General features: G+C 38.4%; 1 protein-coding gene across 1 annotated transcript in view; it reads right to left on the minus strand.

Moving 5' to 3' along the window:
- Positions 1–7,050: 7,050 nt before the first annotated feature.
- The window catches only part of LOC127858691 (uncharacterized), a 28,687-nt gene continuing 11,259 nt past the window's right edge, over positions 7,051–24,478 (minus strand). The window contains exons 13-31 of the mRNA XM_052395915.1: positions 24,263–24,477; positions 23,441–23,626; positions 22,417–22,503; positions 21,901–22,093; positions 20,358–20,587; positions 20,025–20,104; positions 19,530–19,593; positions 18,667–18,960; positions 17,651–17,753; positions 15,429–15,504; positions 14,794–14,933; positions 13,862–13,971; positions 13,021–13,161; positions 12,472–12,679; positions 10,966–11,153; positions 10,239–10,472; positions 9,687–9,801; positions 8,599–8,737; positions 7,051–7,572 (exon numbers count right to left, since the gene is read on the minus strand). Of these exons, the coding sequence (XP_052251875.1) occupies positions 7,434–7,572; positions 8,599–8,737; positions 9,687–9,801; positions 10,239–10,472; positions 10,966–11,153; positions 12,472–12,679; positions 13,021–13,161; positions 13,862–13,971; positions 14,794–14,933; positions 15,429–15,504; positions 17,651–17,753; positions 18,667–18,960; positions 19,530–19,593; positions 20,025–20,104; positions 20,358–20,587; positions 21,901–22,093; positions 22,417–22,503; positions 23,441–23,626; positions 24,263–24,477 (2,942 nt within the window). The 3' untranslated portion in view covers positions 7,051–7,433. The remainder of the gene's footprint in view (positions 7,573–8,598; positions 8,738–9,686; positions 9,802–10,238; positions 10,473–10,965; positions 11,154–12,471; positions 12,680–13,020; positions 13,162–13,861; positions 13,972–14,793; positions 14,934–15,428; positions 15,505–17,650; positions 17,754–18,666; positions 18,961–19,529; positions 19,594–20,024; positions 20,105–20,357; positions 20,588–21,900; positions 22,094–22,416; positions 22,504–23,440; positions 23,627–24,262; position 24,478) is intronic.

Raw genomic sequence — 24,478 nt, forward strand, 5'->3', positions numbered from 1 at the left:
GAGTTGGTTGATGCCCCTATTTATCTCGTAGGAAAAACAATTTCGCACTTTCTAGAATGCAACGCATATAGCGTTTTGGTGGTACACAGATGGCCTAGTGCAGCATTTTGGCCATTCTTATTTGAGGCTGGTAATGTACAAATGCACTTTGAGAAGTATATTATTGTGTTTGACAAAGGGCAAACTATTTGTATGAGTAATAACCACTCTGTTTCAGTTCAAGACCTTTTTCAAGAAATGTTCTTGCTATTCGAATTTAACTCTACTATATGTCGTTTATATGTGAATTGGTGATATGAATGTTTTGATTGTTTTGCTATACTTATGGTATAGTTGGGATTTTTCACGTGTTTATATGTGTAGAAATGATTCAATGGATGTTGTTTTTGTATGGCCATTAAGTATGTATAGAAACCATGTTGGTGTATGTCCGTTTGCATCTGGTGCTTACGAAGTCGTGTACAGTACACGAGGAATGGAATATTTGCAAAAAAGAAAGCAAAAACAGTACTTGCAAAAAAGAAAGCAAGGTTAAAAAATAATAGTTTTAAAAGTATAATACTTGCAAAAAAGATAGCAAGGGTAATATTTATTTCAAATTGGAAAATACTTGCAAAAAAGAAAGCAAGGGAAACGGTTTTGTTATAGAAAGTCAATTTAAAATGTTGGTGTGTGTGTTTCGTGTCTGTCTGCCTCTGGGGTAGACGCGATTGTGTGTGGCATTTCGTGGGCTCTTGTAATTCTGGTCTGGTTGTGTTTTCTGATGATGGATTGAAAAGGGCCAATTCTGGGCCGCTGGTTCGGAGGTGCTTAGTGACCAAAGCGGATTTGTAGAGGCTTTGATTCTTTGATTTGAGATTTGTAACGGTTTGTTTTGTGCGTTTTTGGGGGGGTTTGGCGGTTTAGGAACTTTGAATTGAAAGGATGCGATACAAGTTTTTTTGAGGATTGTTCTATAATTATTATTTTCAATAGTAAAACGGTTCAATTGTGCAAGGGCGAACAGGTATTGACATTTTGTAAAACAAATGCAGTTTTATGCCCTGTCTTCTACTTGAAAAAATGTATCTTGGCAGCAACTATTCTAGATATTGCAATATATGTTTTGTTTAGAAACATAACAAATTATAAGAAAATGAATAAATACATTTTAGTTGGCTCAAAGCAGATGAGTTACAGTAGACAATTAGATATTTTGCACCACATCTTTCGTGAAATTTGACTTAAACCTAATGTGTACGGGTTGCATGCATTTCGGTCATGGGAAGCAACTGCTGTTGCAAATAGCGGTGTATCTGATAGTGTTAAAAAAGCATGGGCAGTGGAAGACTGTTGGCGCTTAGGATGGCTACGTGAGAGATTCGGATGAAACACGAACAATTGTTTCTTCTCGTTTGGATTTGTAAATATATATGGTACTTGGTGTTGTATGTTGTTAGTTGTGCGTTGTTTTTTTGCCCCGTTCTTTTTCTGTCGATAAAATACCCTGCTTGTCATGACACCTAAACAAATGTGTTTGTTTTTATTCTAAATGGTTAGATGATAAATAATTTATGTTTGTCATAAAATGTAATGGAATATAAAACATAAATGAATTTATTATCGTTGTGTGAATGAATAAACTGGTTATACAGGTTTTTGAAGGTGATATATGTCCAATGATGCGGAAATCAAGATTTCCTCGTGCACAGATTTGTAGGTTTAGTCATTCGACAGGCAAGCAGGGTAGAGCGAAGACTTGATTTAAATCGTTTTATTTAGTTATGCTCTGTTTGTGTGTTGATGTTAATATTATGTTTTATGTGTTTCAGTGAGTTTTATGAGAGCAGACGGATGACTGACTTGAGATAGAAAGGGGCATTTATTCCGGACATTTTACCATTAGATGTACATGGCTTTCTAAAAAGAATACTTAACGTTTATGATATATAATAACAGCTGATTATTTGTAGATTTCTCTAAAATTAGAGGTTTCAGGAGGTGATTAAGGCACCTAGACACCGGTCTTGACCCATGGGTCCTCATACGTCCCCCTGCCATTAAAAGAAAATTGAAAAATGAGCAGTAGGGTTGCGTATCCCGCTCGCGGTTACACCCTAATCGTTCGTTACCACCGATTATTGTTTGGGGTGTACGTGAAGTCATGTGCACTTCTCTTAAGTACTGGTAAAGAATAAATCTTGTAATTATCGCAGCTGCTTTTATCAAAACTGATGCTGCACTTTATGTACTTTTCGCGAATAGGCGTTGTGGATGGGCATAGGGGGCGTCCTCGGTGCGCTTTGGGCATCGGCGGCGGACGGGCGGTTGTTAGGGCCGTGGCGTCATTGGTTGGGCTTGTGATTTTGAATTGTGTAGTTAAATTGTGTAGTTGTATGATTTTGAGTTTCGGCTTGACGTCTGATGGGTATTAATAATATTCAATTATTCACATGTAACGCATGAGCATTTTTAATGATACGTATAACGACGTGTTCTACAGAATGGATTTAGTATCGTTTCAGTTCTTAAATATATGAGAAGGATGTCGCAACGTTTACTGACGTCTCGAGACTCTTCAACTGAGCGGTGCCATTGGGGTCGATATCTGTTGCACATTGAACACATACGATCGTCAGAAAATTTGTTTCTTGCATTTATGTGTAGAAAGCCCTGTCAGATACAAACACCCACTCCGTGCGTGTGTTTCAGGAAATAAAATACCCTGCTTGTCATGACACCTAAACAAATATGTTTGTTTTTATTCTAAATGGTTAGATGATAAATAATTTATGTTTGTCATAAAATGTAATGGAATATAAAACATAAAACAATTTATACCCGCTAAAATCCGCAAGGAAATTGAATGTCGTAAAAAGCTGGCACACATAAGCTATTTACACGTTTTTTGCACGTGCTTCACGATTATATCCACGAAATAAAATCTAAACCTGTTGTATGTGTATGTAATCGACTAGCACACAAAACCCCCCACAAAATATAGTTTAAAAAGGTGTTCGCTAGCATGCCACGCTTGCTAGAACATGAGCGTTCAGAGGCTGTTGATATGCTGAGATCCGGAAGTGGCGTAACCGACGTCGCGCGTCAGTTTAATTGCGCAAGATCCACGGTTTATCGCCTTCGGTAAAGATACGACGTCACTGGAAGTATTAAAGACCGTCCAATCCCAGGTCAGCCTAAGATAACAACGCCTAGACAGGACGCCAACCTTCGACGCGTTCACAGACGTTAGCGCTCCCGGTCTGCCACACAGAGTGCCAGACAAACAATTGGTATGCGTGGGTAAGTTGTGAACCATATTTTACCATTTTATGATGCTTGTACAATATTTGACAATCCACCGAAGTTAGAGACTGTTAAGTCACTTTTATTTTTCAGGCGACCAATCCATGCCCGAACCGTGATACGTAGACTGCGTGCCGTTGGTTTACGTTGTCGCAGACCTAAACAGGGATACATTTTGACCGATAGACACAAAGCTGCGAATCTTTTTTGGGCACGTATACATCATCAGTGGACCCGACGACAATGCGGTACAGTTCTATTTTCAGATGAATCTAAGTTCAATGTTCAGAACTGTGATGAACGTGTTAGAGTGTATCGTTCGAGAGGTGAGAGGTTCATCGAACAATGCATACAGAAGTTTAATCGTGGCTTTGGTGGCAGCATTCATGTGTGGGCTGGGATTTCCCAATTTCACAAAACTGATCTTGTCATTCTCCATGGCAATGTCACCGCTAGGCGATACATAGACACCGTATTAGCTCCTGTTGTTGCTCCATTTATGCAGCGTAATCTCAGAGGATTATTCCAACAAGACAATGCGCCTGCACAATCAGCTCGACTTACAAGAGCTTTCCTTGCCACGAGTGGAATTGCTGCGTTAAACTGGCCATCGCTATCGCCTGACATGTCTCCCATTGAGCATGTCTGGGCCGAGTTAGGAAGACGCTTGAGAGTCCATCGTCCAGCCCCTAGAAATCTCAACCAGTTACTTCAAGCCTTATTACGCGAGTGGAATAACATTCCCTAACAACAAATTACAAACATTGTGTTATCGATGAAACGTAGATGCACTGCCTGCAGTGCTTCTAATGGAAGTTACGCGCGTTATTGATTTTTGTAAAATTGCGAATTTCAATGTTAAGGGTGTTACCCCTTGATTTGTGTTATTTCCTTTAATTGGTATATTTTTTTCAATAAAAATTTCGGAAGTTGCTTGTAAAAGATCTTTGCTCATTATTGCCAAATATCATACAACTTGAAAAATGTATACTTTACCATTTCGTTACTTTTACAACTGGAGCGTTTTTAAAGTCTCTCAGTGTATATTACAAGACGATGGTACAGTAACCTGTTTTTCTGTTTATCATACCACATTTTCCTAAAATACTGCAAAACAATCCATTTTTTATATTTAAAATGTACGCTGATTTTGCTGATCCGGCTTTTAGAACTTAACATACATGTAGCAACGGCGTTCGAAAAGACGACACGAATAATCACTTTTTTTAAACATCGTATAGAGAAAAAAAGTTGTTTGCGCTACGAATGGGAAGAGTACAACAGATTTAATTATAAACGTCTTGAATTGGAGATCAGGAATGGATTGCAGCGATAAATTTAATCGAAGAACACACTTCACCGAATAGTTTTGAGACGCCATTTTGGAGATGTGTATTGAAATTGACATTTTGATGATGGTGTCAATATTGAAATAAGCTTGTTAAGGTAGCGCACCTCTAATGGGCACATATCCAAATATAATCTAATTAATTAATTTCTTAATCAGCATCATTTCACTGAACTACATGCAAATAGGTAGGCTTTCCATGCTTTTTTAAAAATATACCGTTTTTTTTCATAACCACCCTACGCTCAGCTTTAGTACAGTTTATTTTCACTCCAGGGGTATATAAAAGTTCCATAATTCATTCAAATTTCCAAATATGGGCATGCTGTTGGTGTGTATAGATGCAGTAAACGTGTTTAAAATTTAAACAAGATGAAATTAGTATTCTTTTACAGACATTTTTTTTACAAATTTTTATCTATGGAAGAGCGCCATGAAATGTAAGTGATTTCAGCCAAGTAAAAATTGGGTCGGTTAGAAACAAAGTGTCATAAAATTCAAAATAGTGTCATTTAAGTTATATTTTAAACATAGTTTTTATAGAAACACTATATACAGCAAAAATACCAAGAAATAGACAGATTTACCGTTTACTTTTTGTAAAAAAAAGCAACATGCATCGTTCGTATTTTCAGCAGTTAATCACCCAATTTAGCCATAACGTTGTTTTAATTTTAAAAATTGAAGGATGTGCATAAAAATTTCAACATATTAAACAAAAAACATAGCATATATGCTACATTTAATCAAATTACGCTAGAAAAGAAATAAAACGTGTCGCAAAAAGCATGCGATGTCGGCAGGATTAGAACCTGCGCGGGAAGATTTGTAGTCCATCGCCTTAACCACTAGGCCACGACAACTTCAAATTTGCTTAAATTAGATATTCATAAGTAAACAAGTAAAAAGGCTCGCCAATCTTTGAAGAAATCGCGAAATCGTATTTTTCATATGATATTTGGATCAAAGTCAATATTTATTGTGAAAATAATGTTTTCTAAAGGAATTACGTTTACATATAAAAAATTCGAACTTTGAAAAAAATAAAATGCATCTCTCGGAAATAACCGATCATTGAAGATCGGCAATGATCGTAAAATAAATCGCGGGTAATCATTAGAGGTGCGCTACCTTAAATCGTCTGTTTAAATAGCTGACGATTAGCATACAGTTCTCATTTGTCTTGACTTTCTGTGCATCACTTGCTAGTGCAATGACAATATCGATATTTAAGATTTATTGGCCCATTGATGACGTATTTTAACTTCTGTAATGCGGACCGTGGTTATTTGATAAAAAATTGTGATTAATGACTTTAAACTAGAATAAAATATGTACGTTCTTGGTATCAATTGTTTGTTTTGTTGAACCTGATTCGTGTTGATAGAAATTGTTGACTTTAGTGCAAATCCCACTTAACTCCAAACATTGACCTGATATAAGAACTTCCCGTTGACCATGATATAATTTTTTTTATCAGGCAACGTTAAATCAGGCAGATATCAATGCGGTGGTATGATAAAGAATACAAACTAGTAAAGAGTTTGTAATCAATGTTGAATTTCATGACAGCTTGGCGATCTGCAAATCCCATATTATATGTTGATATCGGGTATCATAGTCATTCAATAAGTCACAAAATGCTCGAAAACATTTATAAAGCAAAATGTGGCTTACATTGATTACTAAAAATACCAGTATGCCATTTTTGCCGTGTCAAGCTGTCAAGATCCAGAAAGTCCTTCATTCACATCGAACATATCCTTCGAATTCCATCCATTGTTGTCATCAGCGGAGATTTAGTGAATAAATAACTCGTATATCATAATGCCAGTTTCTAAATAGCCAAACAAGCCGATTAATGCTGTAAGAAAGTTTTGACACGAGCGTTAACATTCTTTCAAGGGCGCGGCCATCGTTGTTTACATGTTGGTATCACGTGGGCGGACTACTTCCAATCCGTACTTCCCCCTAGTCGATTATTGATTATCTGCGAGGGGTACCGAATGGATTTTTTTCCTGAACGCTTTTGGATACTTTCCAAAATTTAGTTGTGTGACATTCCAAATGTTTATTGTGTATTGTTCATTGATATTTGACGAAATTATATGGCTGTTGTGCGGCTTTAAAGTTCAGAAGGGGGCAATGTGTTTCACAAACACAGCTCTTGGTAAATATATTTTCTAGATCGGAACAGTTTTTTCCTATTAGTATTAGGATCGATTGGTCTTTTTTTGTATATTTGTATCTTTTGTTTATATTTTCATTTATTATCTTAGTTGGATTAGGTTTTTTTTTCTCTACAAAAATCGTCCTATGATTGCTTTTATAAACCAAACATTGAAAGTAAATTTCCGGAATTTTTTTACAAGTTTGTTTGGGGATCTGGAAAAAAAACAATTTAGGAAACATTTCACTAAAAGACTTAAGTGTTTATTAAAATATATTTCTGTTTATCGGAAAAGACATAAACACGTTTAACAAATACAATGAGACATCATTTTCACTCAGCAGAAAACAACGCTTGCGATCGACCTTTACATTTAAAATTATAACGATGTTTAAAAGACCAAAACATGGCTGACATAATTTATTCAATAAAAAAATTATGTTTTTTGTATTGACCTTTTGAAATGACACACTTTTTAATAAGTTCGATATTCGTATTGATGTATCACTTATAGTCGAGTCTAGTATGCAGGATTATGACAAGGGTATTGAAAATTTTCATGCATAAAGCTCTCTCAGTGTGTCGTTAGTAAATGTAATAATGTGTTAGTGTTATATCCAAATGTTACATCTATAATTTTTCTTCGTAGGTTGGATTTGAATGAGGATTGTCGAATGGATTTGCTGACTTCCGGCTTTCCCAACGTTCTACGTCGGCTGCGGGGCTAACGTCATATTGCCCGAACTCTTTCTTCTTGGGGCTCTTGGCTCTGTAAATAGTTATAAATAGTCAGTTGTTAAACAAAGACAGACGAGTACTCTATCAGAATACACAACTACAAGTCGCTTTGTTTCATAAGCATATCTAGATCGGTTAGTATTGGGAAAACTGGTAAATTGGTCAAAACAAGGCCAAGGTCAAGGTGAAAAAAGAGTTTTGGCAGCAGGCATGTGAGAGCAGTGTATATGCTTTAGTCATCCGCCTGGCCTTAAATCAAGGATCTGCAGGCATATTTTGACAAAAGCAATAAAAGAAAAAGAAAAACATGCTAATAAGATAATAAGTTATAATTAATTTGAACAAACCATGGTACACAACGCTAAACAAAAAATGTCGATGTAAAGGCAGAAGGATTTTTTTATTCATATCTTTTTTAAAATGAATGGCTTTAATTACTTATTTTATAATTTCATATAAGATCGACTTTGTTTATAATTGAATAGGTTGTATATTAGCGCTTTTATAGATGGCCTTTCAATATCGTAAAGTTATCAACATGAAAGTTTTGCACTCTTTATTGTGATATGAAATATAAGAGCTAAAGCCTTTACTGTAAGGAATTAACACTTAAACACCTTAACATAATCGAGATATTGGTGTTAGGACCGATCTTCATAAATCTCGTTCGGAAAATCTTAGTTAAATCCTAAAGGAAAGTTCAGATTAAGTTTTCTGTAAGAAGTCTGATGTTCATTGCCACCCCATAGTAATATTTCATACAAATAAACATACATACAAAAATTTAAATAACAATAAAAAAGCCAAATACTTGAGGTTTTTCATGAATTTTAAAAATTCCGTAGGTTGACCTTAAAGAGCTTTGTAAATGCGGACCCTCATTATAACAGAAAACACCTCTACGAATTACTCGCTCCTGCAGAATTAGATGAACACGACTTATCTGCCCCTGCAGGCGTAGACCATTTCCACGAGGATAATGGCAGCGAACACGATTTACCTGTGCCTTCAGAAGTAGATAAGTCCCACGAGGATCATGGCTGCAAACATGAATTACCTGCTCCTGCAGAAGAAGATCAATCCCACGAGAATAATGGCAGCAAACACGGCGCAGACGACCGCTAGGATGATGATCTGCGTCTGCTGTAGTTTTTCTGATTCTGTCCTGGTCATTGGCACCGCAACACAATCAGACGCTGTGGGCAAACAAATAGTCACTCTATGAACATATTCAGAAAAATAGTTAACCAATATTCACTTTATTTCGACAATAACACATTTCAAGACAGAGCTGAGCCGGACGTGTATAATTGGCCCGCGGCCGACATAATGGCCCGACGGCAATTTTCATAGGGCCGAGTGTTTGAGATTGGAAACTTCGATAGGAAAATAATAAATCGCTCCGACCAGACATTCGAAATATTCAGAATAGCTTACACTCGATACAAAAATGTCAAACAAACTGTGTGGTTTAAAATAAAATTAGATTCCGGGATGGAAGAACAGAACATGCAAGTGCATATCGTTCTATTTAATTTGTTATATGAAATTGGATAACGTTTCATTGAGATAAGCTTATCGTTTACTAAATTTTGTGTGTTGATGACTCCTTTTAAATGTTAAAAGGTCCATGATTTGCTTTCATAACATAATAGTGGGGTTTCAGTTTCAATCGATTTGTGTGCTACGTTGTATAATCATATTTTCGATTCTTTCGTAGATAAGTGGCTTCGTTTTTTAATCAGTTTAAGCCGCGCGATCCGATTATTTACAGATATATGAACCCGCCAGTGACACGAATAACAGCCCGCTCGCGACGTCATTTTGTTACTTTATATAGTAACAATATCATGTAATATGAAAATATACACGTCATCGCCACGCAGACAGACGCTATGCGTGAACAAATAATAACTTTTGACACTGACGGACGGACGCTGTGTAAACAAATATTCACTTTGTGCACATATACACGGCACCGCGACACAGGCAGACACTGTACGTAAACAGAAGTATCTTTTAAACCAAAACCTGTAGGCGGAAAGTTTCATACCTGATTAGCCTATGCGGGCTGCCCAAGGTAATCTGGTTCGACACTAAAGGCACATGCATTAAGCCCAATTTTCTAAGAACGCGACTCATTACCTTGACTCTGCGTCCACTCATGGTTATTCACGTCCGCTCGGCAGATCTGACATTGATCCCCGTATTTGCCTTTGCCATCTTCAACGCACAGGTCGTCGATGAAACAGTTGGTGTTCTGAAATTGGGGCGGGGATTTTAGTTGCAATTTATTAATTTCAGCTCTATTACAATAAACGATAGATAGGACATTAGCAGGCTAAGAAATTCTTGTCAACATTCGCTAGTTTTTTATGTAAAACAAGTGCAATGTTGCCTACACATCGAAGGACAAAAAATAAACCATTAAAGATTTAAAGCTGAGGCGGCGTCATTTAACAGTCAATGCAAAGCACAGGAAGTCCAAATAGGTGAACTTCCCCGTTAATTCAGAGTTTTATCGCAAGTTTCTAAGTACATGTATGTTTATAAACGTTCCGTAGCTGCGATGATTAATTATCATATTTAACTTTGCACTTTAGACATCAGTGTTCTTACACACGTGCTCGTAAAGACCTTATCGTTGAGTGTCGTACAGTCATGACAGACGAGCGCTATATATCACATTACACTCACCTTTCGTATACATTTGGTCGTGTACGCCGTATCGTTGAGTGTCGTACAGTCATGACAGAGGGCGCTGTACACAACGTGCACTGACGTCATGGGGCTCGGGTCGCGCCCGTTGTTGCTGATACGTATCCGAGCGCTCCTGGCGACCGGAAGTACGCACATCACCTCATTGATGCTCACGTACACGGCGACTGGAACCGTGCCTCTTTCGTTGGTCGGTGTGATGACGTTGGATACCTGAACAGACATATGAACTAACTAAATGATTGTCCTCTCCGCGGTTGTCATTTTAAGCGCCAAATCAATGGAGCGAATTGAGAACAAAACACCAAAATGAGTTTTTACAATATATACAGACACTTATAGAAATAAGAACTTAGCACAGCTATGTGCCATTAAGACATTTTGAGAAATAACAACACTGCGCCAATATGTGGCTCAACCGTATGTCAATACATTTTGCGAAGCCATTACCACTGTTACTATATAAGCTTTTATAGTAGCGTTCGAACCATAAGAAATAAAACCATGACTATATGTACTTCCTCTGATAATACTGAACATGCAAATCTGGGGCGACATTTAACGTACATTCAGTAAGCCCGGTATTTGTAGACCGATGTTTATGTATTATGAGGTCTAATAGTCCTTAATGCATCACTCGTTTATGAAAAAGTAAATTAGGTCAAATCATTCACGATCTGTCAATAAATTCCAAACAAAAACATACCTCGACGTATTCATAATGACACGTGATCTTTTCGGACTGGACAAAGTTCAGACCGAATATTCTGGCCGCAATGCAATCCTGCGTCTGCGACATGTCGCATAGCAACGGAACGATAGACACGGTGGGGATGGTGTCGCTCGAGATATCGCACTTGACCCCCGAGTAGCCATCATCGCATTGGCACGTACCTATCCGGTAACAATAAGATATATGTACGATATGTGTACGATTATACCGAACAGGACATTATTGAGACTTAACCAATTTATGCCTAGCGTCTAGAAAAAAAGGCCTTGGCAAACAGCGTAGACCCAGATGAGACGCCGCATGATGCGGCGACAGCGGCGTCTCATCAGGGTCTGCGCTGTTTGCTTAAAGGAATTTCTGTAAGAAATATTCTAAAAACAGAAATAAATATACTAGACATCCCTAGTTTTGAAAATAAATCGATCCAAATTAGAAGGATGGAAAAGTCCACTAAGAATATATCGGTTACATTATCGTTGTTTAGCAACACAATAGTCAATTTAGAAAAGTCCCGATCCTTTGCGCAGCATATTATAAATAAAATATAATCATTATTTAAGTTGTAAAAAGAAATCTTCTCATGTCATGTTAGACTGAACGTAATTGTCTTATTTCTTGTCTGTGTTCGCAAATATTTACGAACAACACGTTCGGTCTTTCTAATTAATTTCTACTATCCAAACGACCTAAGGCTCTTGTTGCTTAATTAATATGCATCAGACCTTCAAAGCGATGTTTAAAGGCCGATAACCAACAATTATTTGAAAACGATAAATTACTATCAGTTTTATACGTACCGCATTAAACAGTCAACATATATTCGAGTTAAAATGTAGTTACATCTTGCGGATCTCACGAAAGTTACGGCATTTCCTCACTAATGTTTAGTATTGGCTTACATTACAAGTATGCCTCGCTCTGGGAAAACGGGGCTTAATATAGTGTGCTTAAAGTGTCTTCTTTAATTAGCCTATGCAGTCCACACAGGCTTATCAGGGACGACACTTTCCTCGTTTATGGAATTTTTTGCGTAAAGGAAGTCCCTTAACCAAAATCCAGTTAAGGCGGAAATTGTCGTCCTTGATTCGTCTGTGCGGATTGCACAGACTTATTTGGCACGACACTTTACGCACATGCATAAAGCCCCGTTTTCCTAGAGCGAGGCTTAATTGAATGATTTGTACGTATATTTACCATGGTGTGTTTTGTGATTAATACTTCGGTGATGTTTGGTGCCACTTAAACTGCTTCTAACCCTTAAATCCATGGCAGTTACCGTTAATGGTCGGTGGTCTCAGTAGGAATATGTTTTAATGTTTAGTTTTGTGTAATATGTATTGCCCTATAGTTCTATGAATAAAATACTAGCGCCGTTGTAACAAGGATTACTCGCCAGAAAAAAATGTTCCAGGGATTTCGTTTTCCCTGTATTTAACACAGGCTAACGGATAGCGTAGAATACATGTCGACTTGACTTACCAACTACACATTTTCCATGGGCGCCACAAGGCTCAACACAAGCGTCGTTCAAAACGTCATCGAGGTTGACGTGATCGGGAATTTCCGGTAGACCCGGATTTGAAGTGTTTCTGCTTTCGTTGAGCGCCTTGATGACACGGATGTTATCGACACACTCTACGGAGATGTCCCGCAAAGCGTCAGCGGAGAAATTGAAGTTTCCGGTTTGCTGCCAGAAACGAAATCGTGTATAAAGATTATTCATTTTGTGTGATTAATCATACATGATTTCTACCATTACACAGGCAACGTTGTAAAATCAAACATAATTTTTCGGTTAAGTTTGAATTATTTTACATAAACATTTGAAGTTAATTTCGTCGACCAATATCGATACAACTTGAATTACATTTTCCGATTTAATGGAAGTTTTCGTTTAAATGAGGTCTCTTCTAAACGAGAATCCGGTCTGTGCGGACTGCACAGGCTAATCTGGAATTACACTTTACGCACATGCAATAAGTCCAGTTTTCCCAGAACGGGATTCAATAGTTCGTATAAAGTCATTACCTGATAGTCATGGGCGCAATTCTCGAACTGCTGTGTGAGGTTGGGGCTAATTACTGGCATACAGGACTGCGTCATCTTGTTCTTAGTGATGTGGTCTTTGCACTGCCGCAACGCCTCGACAAGAGATAATTTGTTTTCGTCCTGAAAAAATGCATATACGTAATATTCTTATAACAGTTTTAGTTATGTATATGTAATATGTATATCAGTTCCTTACTGTTAGTTTCCAATCAATGGCGCTCATCAAATGCCGTCAACATTCTTTGTAATAATCAAACATCACCCTTCACTCAATGAAACTGATCACAATTACTATCTTCATTATCATTATTATTTTCATCATCACATCCATCATAAACATCACCAGTAGCATCATCAATATCATTATCAATCAACCAAAATAGTGGTTACACCACCACCACCACCATCAACAACATCCGCACTACAACGAACATCATTATCATCACCACCACCATCGATACCACACTCATCATCATCATCATCATCGTCATCGTCATCATCATCATCACCATCATCATCATCATCATCATCATCATCATCATCATCATCATCATCATCATTATCCTCCTCCTCCTCCTCCTTCTTCTCCAACTCCTCCTCCTCATCCTCATTATCATCATCATCATTATCATCATCATCATCATCATCATCATCATCATCATCATCATCATCATCATCATCATCATCATCATGATATCCTTCGTCACTATTTTCATCACCGACAGCTTCACCACTATCATCATCATCATTATAATCATCATCATCCTCATCCTCATAATCAACATAACAACCACCACCGCCATCACCGCCCTCATTGTACCTCGGGTATATCCACGTTGTCAAAGAGTTCCTTTTGCGCCTGTCGTTTGCTGCGGGTGACGAGCACCGGGAGTTTCGACTGCTGTACGAGAGCTGTCGTGATGTCGTCCCCTGAAATGCGCATGCGTTCAATACTCAAAACTATACGATAATTAGCTTTATGTACATATATGCTGATTATTTTATATTTCTTGCATATTTACACACACTTGTGTCTTCTTATTGTTTGTTAAGAATGTCGCAACAACTTAAATTTCCGTAATTGTTATAAGGGCGTTTATTCGAGAAAAAATGTCATTTTGTAAATTATACAATTTAAACCAACAGTAATTCTGATACATGGTATTTAGAACGATTTTCTAATAAAAAATGCGTGAGCTAAAATATACATTCCCGTTTGAATTTACTAATTTTAATAATAAGTATACCAACGTACTGCAAGATTAAAGTTGTAACATGATACGCGTTGATTTATCTATATTTTTTTCTTATGATACAAACAATATCATCGCCGTTGAACTACTCAATAAAAAAGAAAGAAAAGCAGTTAGTATTCGGTACATCATTCTTGAATCGAACAAATTTTCGTATTATCGTTGTTTGATCGACCAACGCACATCCCACACGCATCAGAGCACCACGTCAATATTTATTGGCCGACCGATAAGCAGCGAGAAATATAACGTTTAGTTTAAGCCTACTTTATTTGATCCCACACCCACTCAACAACCGTCTTATGTATTTTATCCGTTTATACTGGTGATACGGTGCTTAATAAATAAATTGAAAAAAAGTGCAGTTAACCATAGATATTCAGCTGAGAGAAAATTGCATAAGATAACGACAAAGTATTTCATGGAGGATGAATACACAGAGTGAATACTAAATGGAGGGCAAGAGATTCCTCCAGGTTCAAGCGCAAGGCGCACTTACTTGATGTTGTACACTTGATGATGCCATATCCGGCGGAGCACATGGTATCCTTGTCCTTGATGCAGCTACAGTAGGAGGGCGTGTTGACACCTTGGGAGGAGGAGCTTACGCCGTAGAAAAAGTTCTGCTGACCATTCACTCTGCGAACAGACAGGCTCATTTAATACAGGAATATAGATTGTTTCTTAATTATTTGATAGACACACATAGAACCCATTGCCTCTAAAATGTGTGTCAAACCGCTAAATTGATACGTTACCTATACACGAGATCACTGAAAGAATAAATGTGTGTGGTCAAACTATCGCTAAATATATCTGTTAGCATGGTTGCTATGAAATTGAACTGACAAACGCTTGTGATGCACTATGTTAAGCAAACAATGCGTTTATTTTTTAGTGGTAAATATACGTATGTATACTGGTAATGTCGTGTATACATTTATATTAACTTTGTATACGATTAAAAAAATCGCACCAACCAATTTTATAGCAACTCTCAATACATTGAGTTTACTAATCAGAAAACGTTCGCCTTTCTTAAGTATATTTAAGGCTCTTAAACGAAAACGATTTACGGACGTTTAATATGAACAAATTATGTTTATAAATTTGTAGAGATAAGTATTTACGTACTGCCATGTTGCAGAGAACGAGTTGGCATTCGGTGTTAGGTCGTTTCTTCCATTGCCATCGAAAGAGCCACACAACCCTAAAATGTCATAAATGTATACACATTACAAACGATTGAAAACCATACACGCCACATACCCTCCCTCCCCCTCCACTTTTTTTTCAGATTTCGAACATTGTAAAGATACCAACATTTTACAAGAAATCCAGAGCGGTGGCAATAATTTGTCTAAACACCAACCACGTGTTTGTATCATCCATCACCCCCCCCCCCCCCCCCCCCCACACACACACACACACTCAAAACACTCCCCGCACCAATCACGGTAATCACCCTCAATATTCTTCCAATCTGCCGGTTTTCTGGTCACTTTAATTAACGCTCGATTGGTCATTGTCGGCTCGGTACTACTTACATGTACCCCGGGTACTCTTAAGTATACTTACATGTACCCCGGGTACGGTAAATATACTTAGACGTACCCGGTCGATATTACACTGTATCCGAGTTGTGTTCCCGCCCAAAATCCGATGTCGTTACACGCATTACCGATAACCGTAAAACGATATTGTTTATCATTGAAAAATTCTCTTTTAAAAAACTGCATCAACATGCTTTTTTAATATGGGTTTCGATAATAGAGAGACCATTTAACAGAAAATTGACATACACGTGGACATACTTAATTTAAAAGTATAGCTGACAACGACCGATGTAGCTTTAAAATTCCCGAGTACATTTTAGTATATTTACCGTACCCGGGGTACATGTAAGTATACTTAAGAGTACCCGGGGTGCATGTAAGTAGTACCCGAGTCGACAATGACCAATCGAGCTTAATTTACACATCAACAATGCCCACTCAAAAGCCACGCACATTCACTCTTAATACGCCTGCACATATAAGTCACACGCACAGCAATCCGGTAAACCCACATTCAGGCAGTGAGGTGGTGATCCAGATATTGAGGACAGGCATCTACCGGTTACACTCTCTCTGTCAATAACAACACTTAAATACCGCCCACGAACATAAACCGCGCCCCAAATACAAAATCCACGCACCACCTCGTCTACATATATCCACTTTAATCGTCCTGTCTATCAATCATAGAGACGGGTATTTGTCGCTCAATCATAAAACCAACAATATCCACTCATTAAGCATGCAACTGCATCGGGAAGACTGTGATGTTCACCAACGGCTTGTTTATACATGCTCTTTAAATTACTATTCACAAAAGGCCCCAAACCCTTAAGATATAATCACACTCAGTCAGCTGCTAATTCAATGCGGAATCAGTGATCCATATGTTAATGAACTACTTCTTACACCAGCCCTGCAAAATAATCTCACACGCCCACACCGCACCTCCCCCATCAAAAGAGAAACAAAAGCCACGACATAAACCCCAAGGTATACCCACCCATAGAGTTCTGCCAATCCAGAATGGAGGCAGTGACTCAGATGTCGATGAACAGCTAATAACATTTACTTAATGAATATAAATCAGCACTAAATCACAATCACATTCATCAAGGTATACCCACCCGCAATGATGTGCCACTCAAACCACGCCCACATTTATCAAGGTATACGCGCCCTCAGTTATGTGTCACGCAAACCACGCCCATATTCACCAAGGTATACCCACCCTCGGTGTTGTTTCACGCAAACCACGCCCATATTCACCAAGGTATACCCACTCTCAGTGTTGTGCCACTCAAACCACGCCCACATTCACCAAGGCATAGCCACTCTCAGTGTTGTGCCACTCAAACCACGCCCACATTCATCAAGGTATACCCGCCCCAGTGTTGTGTCACGCAAACCACGCCCACATTTACAAAAGGTATACCTACCCTCGGTGTTGTGCCAGGCAAACCACGCCCACATTCACCAATGTATACCCACTCTCAGTATTGTGCCACGCAAATCACGCCCACATTTATCAATGTATGACCGCTCCAGTGTTGTGTCACGCAAACCACGCCACATTTACCAAGGTAAACCTACCCTCGGTGTTGTGCCACTCAAACCACGCCCACATTCACTAAGGTATACCCACTCTCAGTGCTGTGCCACTCAAACCACGCCCACTATCACAAAGGTATACCCACTCTCAGTGCTGTGCCAATCAAACCACGCCCACATTCACCAAGGTATACCCCTCTCAGTGTTGTGCCACTCAAACCACGCCCACATTCACCAAGGTATACCCACCCTCAGTGTTCTTCCAATCCAGCGTAGAGGCGGTGATCCAGATGTTGATGAACGGTTTCCAGCTCTGTTCAACCTTGATGATCATTCCTGTAGGGAGCTCGATCTGAAAATATACACGTTGTCAACAATCACTTGTAAGGCTCGCTCTGGGAAAACGGGCATTAATGCATGTGCGTTAAGTTTCGTTCCAGATTAGACCGTGCAGTTCACATATGCTAATCTGGGACGACACATTCCGCCTTATTTGGATTTTCGCCTAAGAGAAACTGTTTTAAAACGAAAAATACCATAAAAGCGAAAAGTGTCGGTCCTGATTAGCCTCTGTACAGGCTAATCTGGGACGACATGCATGCGTTAGGCCCCGTTTTCCCAGAGCCAGCATTGATGATCATGTCTGTAGGCAGCTCGATCTGAAAACTGACACATTGTCGACTATCGAACATAGTATCCATTTAGAACAATTGCGTATTTTAAGCGATCGTGTGCGTTCCGACGACTATTGTTGACGTTCCTTCGAATTGCATTGTTCATTTTGTTTGCTTTTTTACCGGTTCAAAGGTATTTTATCGATATATTATGCAAAAATCGTCTTTGTGAAAAACACATTCCACCAGCAATTAACAATGCGAAAAGCAAACAATAAAAAATAAGTTTTTTTATATAAATGAAATAAACTCTTTTTGTTTATAATCTTACAACGGTCTTGGCGTTCTTGTTGGAATGAATAAAAACACAACGGAGTCAGTGCACCAGAAAGACATGCTATTATATGTGAAATAAATCATCATCGCAAATACCAGAACAAAAAGACGTATGTTCCAATAAACGATACAACGGATATTGTGGAAAGTAAATGAGTCGCATTCCTATATAAGACACTTCCTTTTAACGGAAAAAAAATAAAGCGAAAAGTACCGTCCCTGATAAGCACGTATAAACTGCACAGGCTAATCTGGGGCGACACTTTACGCAGATGCATTTAGCCCAGTTTTCCCAGAATGACGCTAAAATAGTACCTCGTATCGCTGTCCACAGCCGTATCTTCGGACAAAAGTGCCCGGGGTCAACTCGCCGTTCTTATACATCTGAATAGTCATCGGTGTCTGGGCCAGATCACCATTGTTCCCGTTTCCATGGACACCGAACAACTGCTGCAGAACGAGGCCGATTCCATGACCTTGACCCGGGTGAGACCCAGTGGTCGTCTGACATCCGGTTATCGTGATGACGTCATCTCCGGATTTCACTGCGACTGCGCAATTGCAGGTTGCCGCAGAATTCTTGCTGCACTTGTGGTAAATTGCCCTGACCTGATTTCGAGAATGAACAAATTATACAATTAATAAGGATATCAATCAACATCGATGTTTATATACATCCATAAAACTTAAACTTTATTGTTAACGTTTTGTTATGGATTTTGTAGAGGGTCACTAACATGTGATCTATGAGGGGTTGTCTGAAGTATTCATTTTGGCTCAAATTAAGTATGATATAAACAATAAGTTCTATTTAATATTGTAAAAGAATGAAAAATATACATACATATATATTTATACATGTAACTCTTGACAATCATATTTAAATTCGATCCGGTGAATACATATATCGTTGTCATGTTACAATAGACAAGTTTAAACACGCCGCAACAAAAACAAAATAAACATTAACTAAAAATGCAAGTATTCCGTCAATAATAAGCATTCGGGTGTCATAATAATAATAATAATAAACAGCAAATAAAGCCACCTTTTTATTTACCATTGTAATCGGTGCACAAATAGCTTTTGGTAATTCATTTTACGTATATCTTTATTATGCCGCACAATTAAATGTGTTCAAAGTGTTTAACATGTTTGATATATTTTCAAATGCATACCTCAAATGGTAGAGAGGTGTGACGATACAGGATAAACTCGCCCTCCTTATGCATGTTGTATGCCCTGAACACAAATACGCACATGATTGTATGATATGCACATACGTGATTCAAGCTGCCTACCGCCCATATAATTTAAATTTGACATTTCTTTGTATGAACTTAAATACGGCACATCGAAGATATATATATTTAGCCTGGGATAAGTGGGCTTTATATATGTGCTTAAAGTGCCAACTCATATAAGCCTGTGCATTCTGCACAAGGTTAACTGGGTTGACATTCTACGCTTGTATGAAATTTTGCGCTGAAAGGTCTCTTCTAAACGAAAATTTAGTGAAGGCAGAAAGTGTCGCCCCTGAATAGCCGATGTTGACTGCACAGGCCTATCTGGGACGATACTTAACGCACATTTATTAAGCCCTGTTTTCCCAGAGCGAGACTTAATTGATTGCTACGCTGCGCTGCGTTTAATGCACGTTTGAGTGTACTTACAGGCCATCGAAGGTGGTCATGTGTGGGTCATTTATAGACTTGCACTGAGATGGGCTGTGGTCGTTATCTTTCACGTGCACCTGCAAAATAAATAAATAAATAAATAAATAAATAAATAAATGACCGACGCAAATTCCTTTTTTTTCAAAATCAGAAATCCACAAATTTACGATAAGTCTATTGTGTAAACCACGAAATTCAATGCGGAAAATATGAATGATCTAACCGTAATAAAGATACTTCATTAATAATTATGTCTTATTTACTTGCTGATTAGTACGATTTCTTTCATAATAATATAAACTAAGATATGTTATGTTATTGCAGTCTAACCTGAATGGCGGTGGCGGTGACAGATATCGTTTGACTAGGCTGCACCGCGATCTGCGCGTTTATTGGCTGATTGTACACATGCGCAGTGATACCAAGATCGATCCTATGGTCGCCGTCTCTAATAAGGTCAATGGTAGCCTTGACCTCGACCTTGTTGACCTGATTCCAGTTGGCCATTGTAAGAGCGAAGCCACATATGGGCTTGTTAGAGTTTGGAGGTATAGTGCTTCCTATTGTAATGTTAACCCATTATTCAACTGCGGTTAAGTATAAATGCTAAGCATTAACTCTTTCAGTGCTGGAACCGAATTTTGAATGCCTTTGCAAACAGTTTGGATCCAGATGAGACGCCACAGAACGTGGCGTCTCATCAGGATCCAAACTGTTTGCTATTCTGATAGTATTCTTTGAAAAAAATCGAAGAAAATGCTAATTTTAGAAATTCAGCAGACGACATTTTAGCAGATGACAAATTTCCCAGCATGCAAAGGGTTAAAGCTGTATTCCTGTACACTAGGCATAATGACAATTGGTGTAAACTGATACAAATAAATAAATGCTATGCAATTGCCTTTAACATACAGTTCAAATAACATATATGCGAACTTTAACATAGTTTCTATTAAATATGTTTGCATACGCTGTAGTATAATATGTATTGTTATATTGTAATTTATCGTGACCGCTAGTAACAGTTCTACAAATAATTACACAACAAAATGAGTGCGTTTTAATAAACTTAAATTGTCATATAGCCTATGTATAATTTCTTATGACAAAAATACTTAACTGATACAAGTATGTAACTTAAAAAGGAACGGACTTCAGAACTATTTTCTTCACATAAGAGCGCTTTAAAATTTGATTTCGTTGGTTATTTATTGCGTTATTTCTGACATCTTTTGTAATGATTTATCAATTACAGTTTTTGCCATATGATATCTTTTGATCCGCGAAAACATAATATCTGATCTTGTGAACTCACCAATGACTTTGAAACTACAAAACTGACCTAGAGAACTCACCAATCGCATTGTAAACTCAACAGTGACTTTTGGAACTCTCCCACGAATTTTAAAACTAACTCATGGCCTTTTGAACTCACCCATGACCTTGCCAACTCACGAATGACCTTGTAAACTTGCCAATGACATTGTGAACGTACCAAGACCTTGTTGGCTCACAAATGACATTGCAAACTCATACATGACTTGTGAACTTACCCATGACTTTTTGAGACAATTTATGACCGTGTAAACACACCCTTGACATTGTGAATTCCCCCATTACCTTGTGAACTCATCAATGACCTTGTGAACTCATCAATGACCTTGTGAACTCATCAATTACCTTGTAAACTCATCAATGACCTTTTGAATTTATCTATTACCTTGTTAACACACCCATGACCTTTTGAACTCACCCATGACCTTGTGAACTTACCCATGACCTCATGAACACACCAATGACCTTGTTAATTCCACAATGACCTTGTGAACTAACACATGACCTTTTGATCTCACACATGACCTTGTGAACTCACCAATCAACGCCTGCGAGTAGTACTTTCCCTCACACTTCATGAAGTTCCGGTACAAATCAAAGATGCCTACAATGTGTACTTGACACTGCCCCTTGCATCCGTTGCAGCAATAGAACGGGGGCGGAGCGGTGGAAGTGATGGTGATGAACTCGCTGGAGTTTCCCTCGATCACCAACAATTGGTTGGGTGTTACCTGTACGAAACGGTATGTAAAGAGATTTGTATAAAATAACGCGGATTTGCATAAAACAATAACAACGCAAAAATGGAAATCCTTCCGGAACTGTCGTTACACGGCAGGTTACACTCACGAGTTTCAGCAAATTAAAAAAACAAACAGCAAAAACATCGAGTGACAAATGTAAAAAATGAGTAAACCTTAAAAAAAAGTGTGAATTAAATAAGAGCAAAAGGATGAACTCACTAAACCTAAGTTTGCACAAAGAATAAATACTAACTAAGTGACAAGCTATAAAGTTTAAGAATATAGTTTCTAGTTAAAAAGTGTAATCTCACAGTAATCAGCGGTGTGAACACGTTGCTGATGAACGTCGGGGTCGTGATCACACTTCCGGTGAAACTTGCCGTCACGGTACATTGAATCTGTGGACACAATCACGTATTCAATAAATAATGTTCACACTTTCGTTGTGTATCGGACGATCAGCAATGCGTGTGATTTTCGGTGCCTGGGAATATTAAAACGGGCGGGCCGTGTAAAAAATTATATTACATTTCTAACTGGACTATTGTCAACTCACTCTACAAGTTGTATTGAACGATTTTTTCGAATGATTTTGCGGATGGGGTACCGAAAAGTTCACGTCTTAACCAAAGATACACCAATTTACATTACTAGTAGAACAAACATATTCGGAATTTCCTTAATTGATATGATTCGCGTACTGAGAAAACTGGGCATAATGCATGTGCGTAAAGTGTCGTCCCAGATAAGCCTGTGCAGTTAGCACATGCTAATCAGGGACGAAGCTTTCCGCCTTAACAATATTTTTGGTAAGAAGTGACTTCCTTTAAACGAAAATACTATAAAAACGGAAAGTGTCGTCCCTGATTAGCCTGTGTGGACATGCATTTTGCCCAATTTTCACAGAACGCGACTCATATGTTCTCATTTAAGTTGTAGAGGATGGGTAGCTGGGGTAGCATACATTTAATGTCCACACTACAACGTCACGTGTTCAACAGTTAATTAAAACGCTAGAATATTATGTCACAACGTCACGTGTTACAACTTTTAAGTTTAATTAAAAAACGGACGTTAAAAATCAATTTTAACCAATACACATAATACAGTTGCAAAATTGAATTCTCAAGACTATTTAACTTCGAACAATTTTATTTTGTGGATTGTGTGGTCATACGTTGTAAACATTTGTGTGAATAAAAAAGACGTCGTCCGCCACAAGATAAAATCAAATCCGCATATTTTTATGAATTAAGGTTGAGTTCATACCGGTGGCAACATTTCCTCAATAAAAAGACTTTAAAATGAACTGTGTGAACAGGTCACGTGCTTTACCTTTTTCCCATACAGGTGTAAGTTCACCTCGGAAACGAGCCACATAACGACGCCGGTATCGCCAGGAACCACCTTAGAGAGGACGGTCTTCCCGTCCACGATCAACTCCGCCTTGATCTCAACGCCCGTCTGCGCGGAACCAGTAAATGTGCAGGCCAGGAACACCAGACTTCCGGTCACGTGAACCTGAATGACAAGAATGAGTAGACGTTGATGGTCGGTAAGGTCGATAAGCCAACAATTCAGTCTTTCTGATGCTTAACCAGTAACGAACCAGCCTTACGCTATTGGTGCTTAATAACGCTATTGGTGCTTAATACCGCATATGCATTAGTCCCAGTATTCCCAGAAAAACGCCCATAGGATTCTATATTTAGCATTCCAAAACTGGTAGGATTTCACACTTACGCAAACGATTTAGAAAATAAGAATACTTTCAGTAAGAAAGTGTAAAACAAAATGAAAAAAAGTAAACTTACTAGCTTTTAAATAATCTGTGTACACAATAGTGTGCAACTAGTCAATTGACATGGTTAAAACAGTGTACTTCAAAGGGTTCCGTAAATGAATACGATATGTGAAGGTTTGCGAGTAAAAATTTGCAGAAAGATGTATAACTGCCATTAAAAACTTGTGATAGAAAATCATATTTTCAGATTTTTTTAGTTGCGATAACTTTTCTGAAGACTGATTTTTTTTTTTTTTTATATCGTTATCATGTCCTCCATGCTATCGTAAATATCACGTTTATTTCCATGCTCTTAAATAAGGCCATAATTTAAATTCGTCGTCAGATTCTTAAGACGTTTCTCCTAACCGAACCTGGATGGTAGGCGTCGTCTGATAGTTCGGTACTTGACTGCGCGTCGTGGTCGGCAATGTCGTCGTAGTCGTAGTTGTCGTAGGCGTGGTCGTAGGGGTGGTGGTAGGCGCCGGCGTCGTCGTCGGTGTTGGGGTCGTCGACTTGGTGGTCGGGGTGGTGGGAACTGGCGTAGTCGGCGGCTTGGTGGCGGAAGTGCTGGTCGTGGTGAGGTCACC

Source organism: Dreissena polymorpha, chromosome 14 (genome assembly GCF_020536995.1).
Source record: "Dreissena polymorpha isolate Duluth1 chromosome 14, UMN_Dpol_1.0, whole genome shotgun sequence".
NCBI lineage: Eukaryota > Metazoa > Mollusca > Bivalvia > Myida > Dreissenidae > Dreissena > Dreissena polymorpha.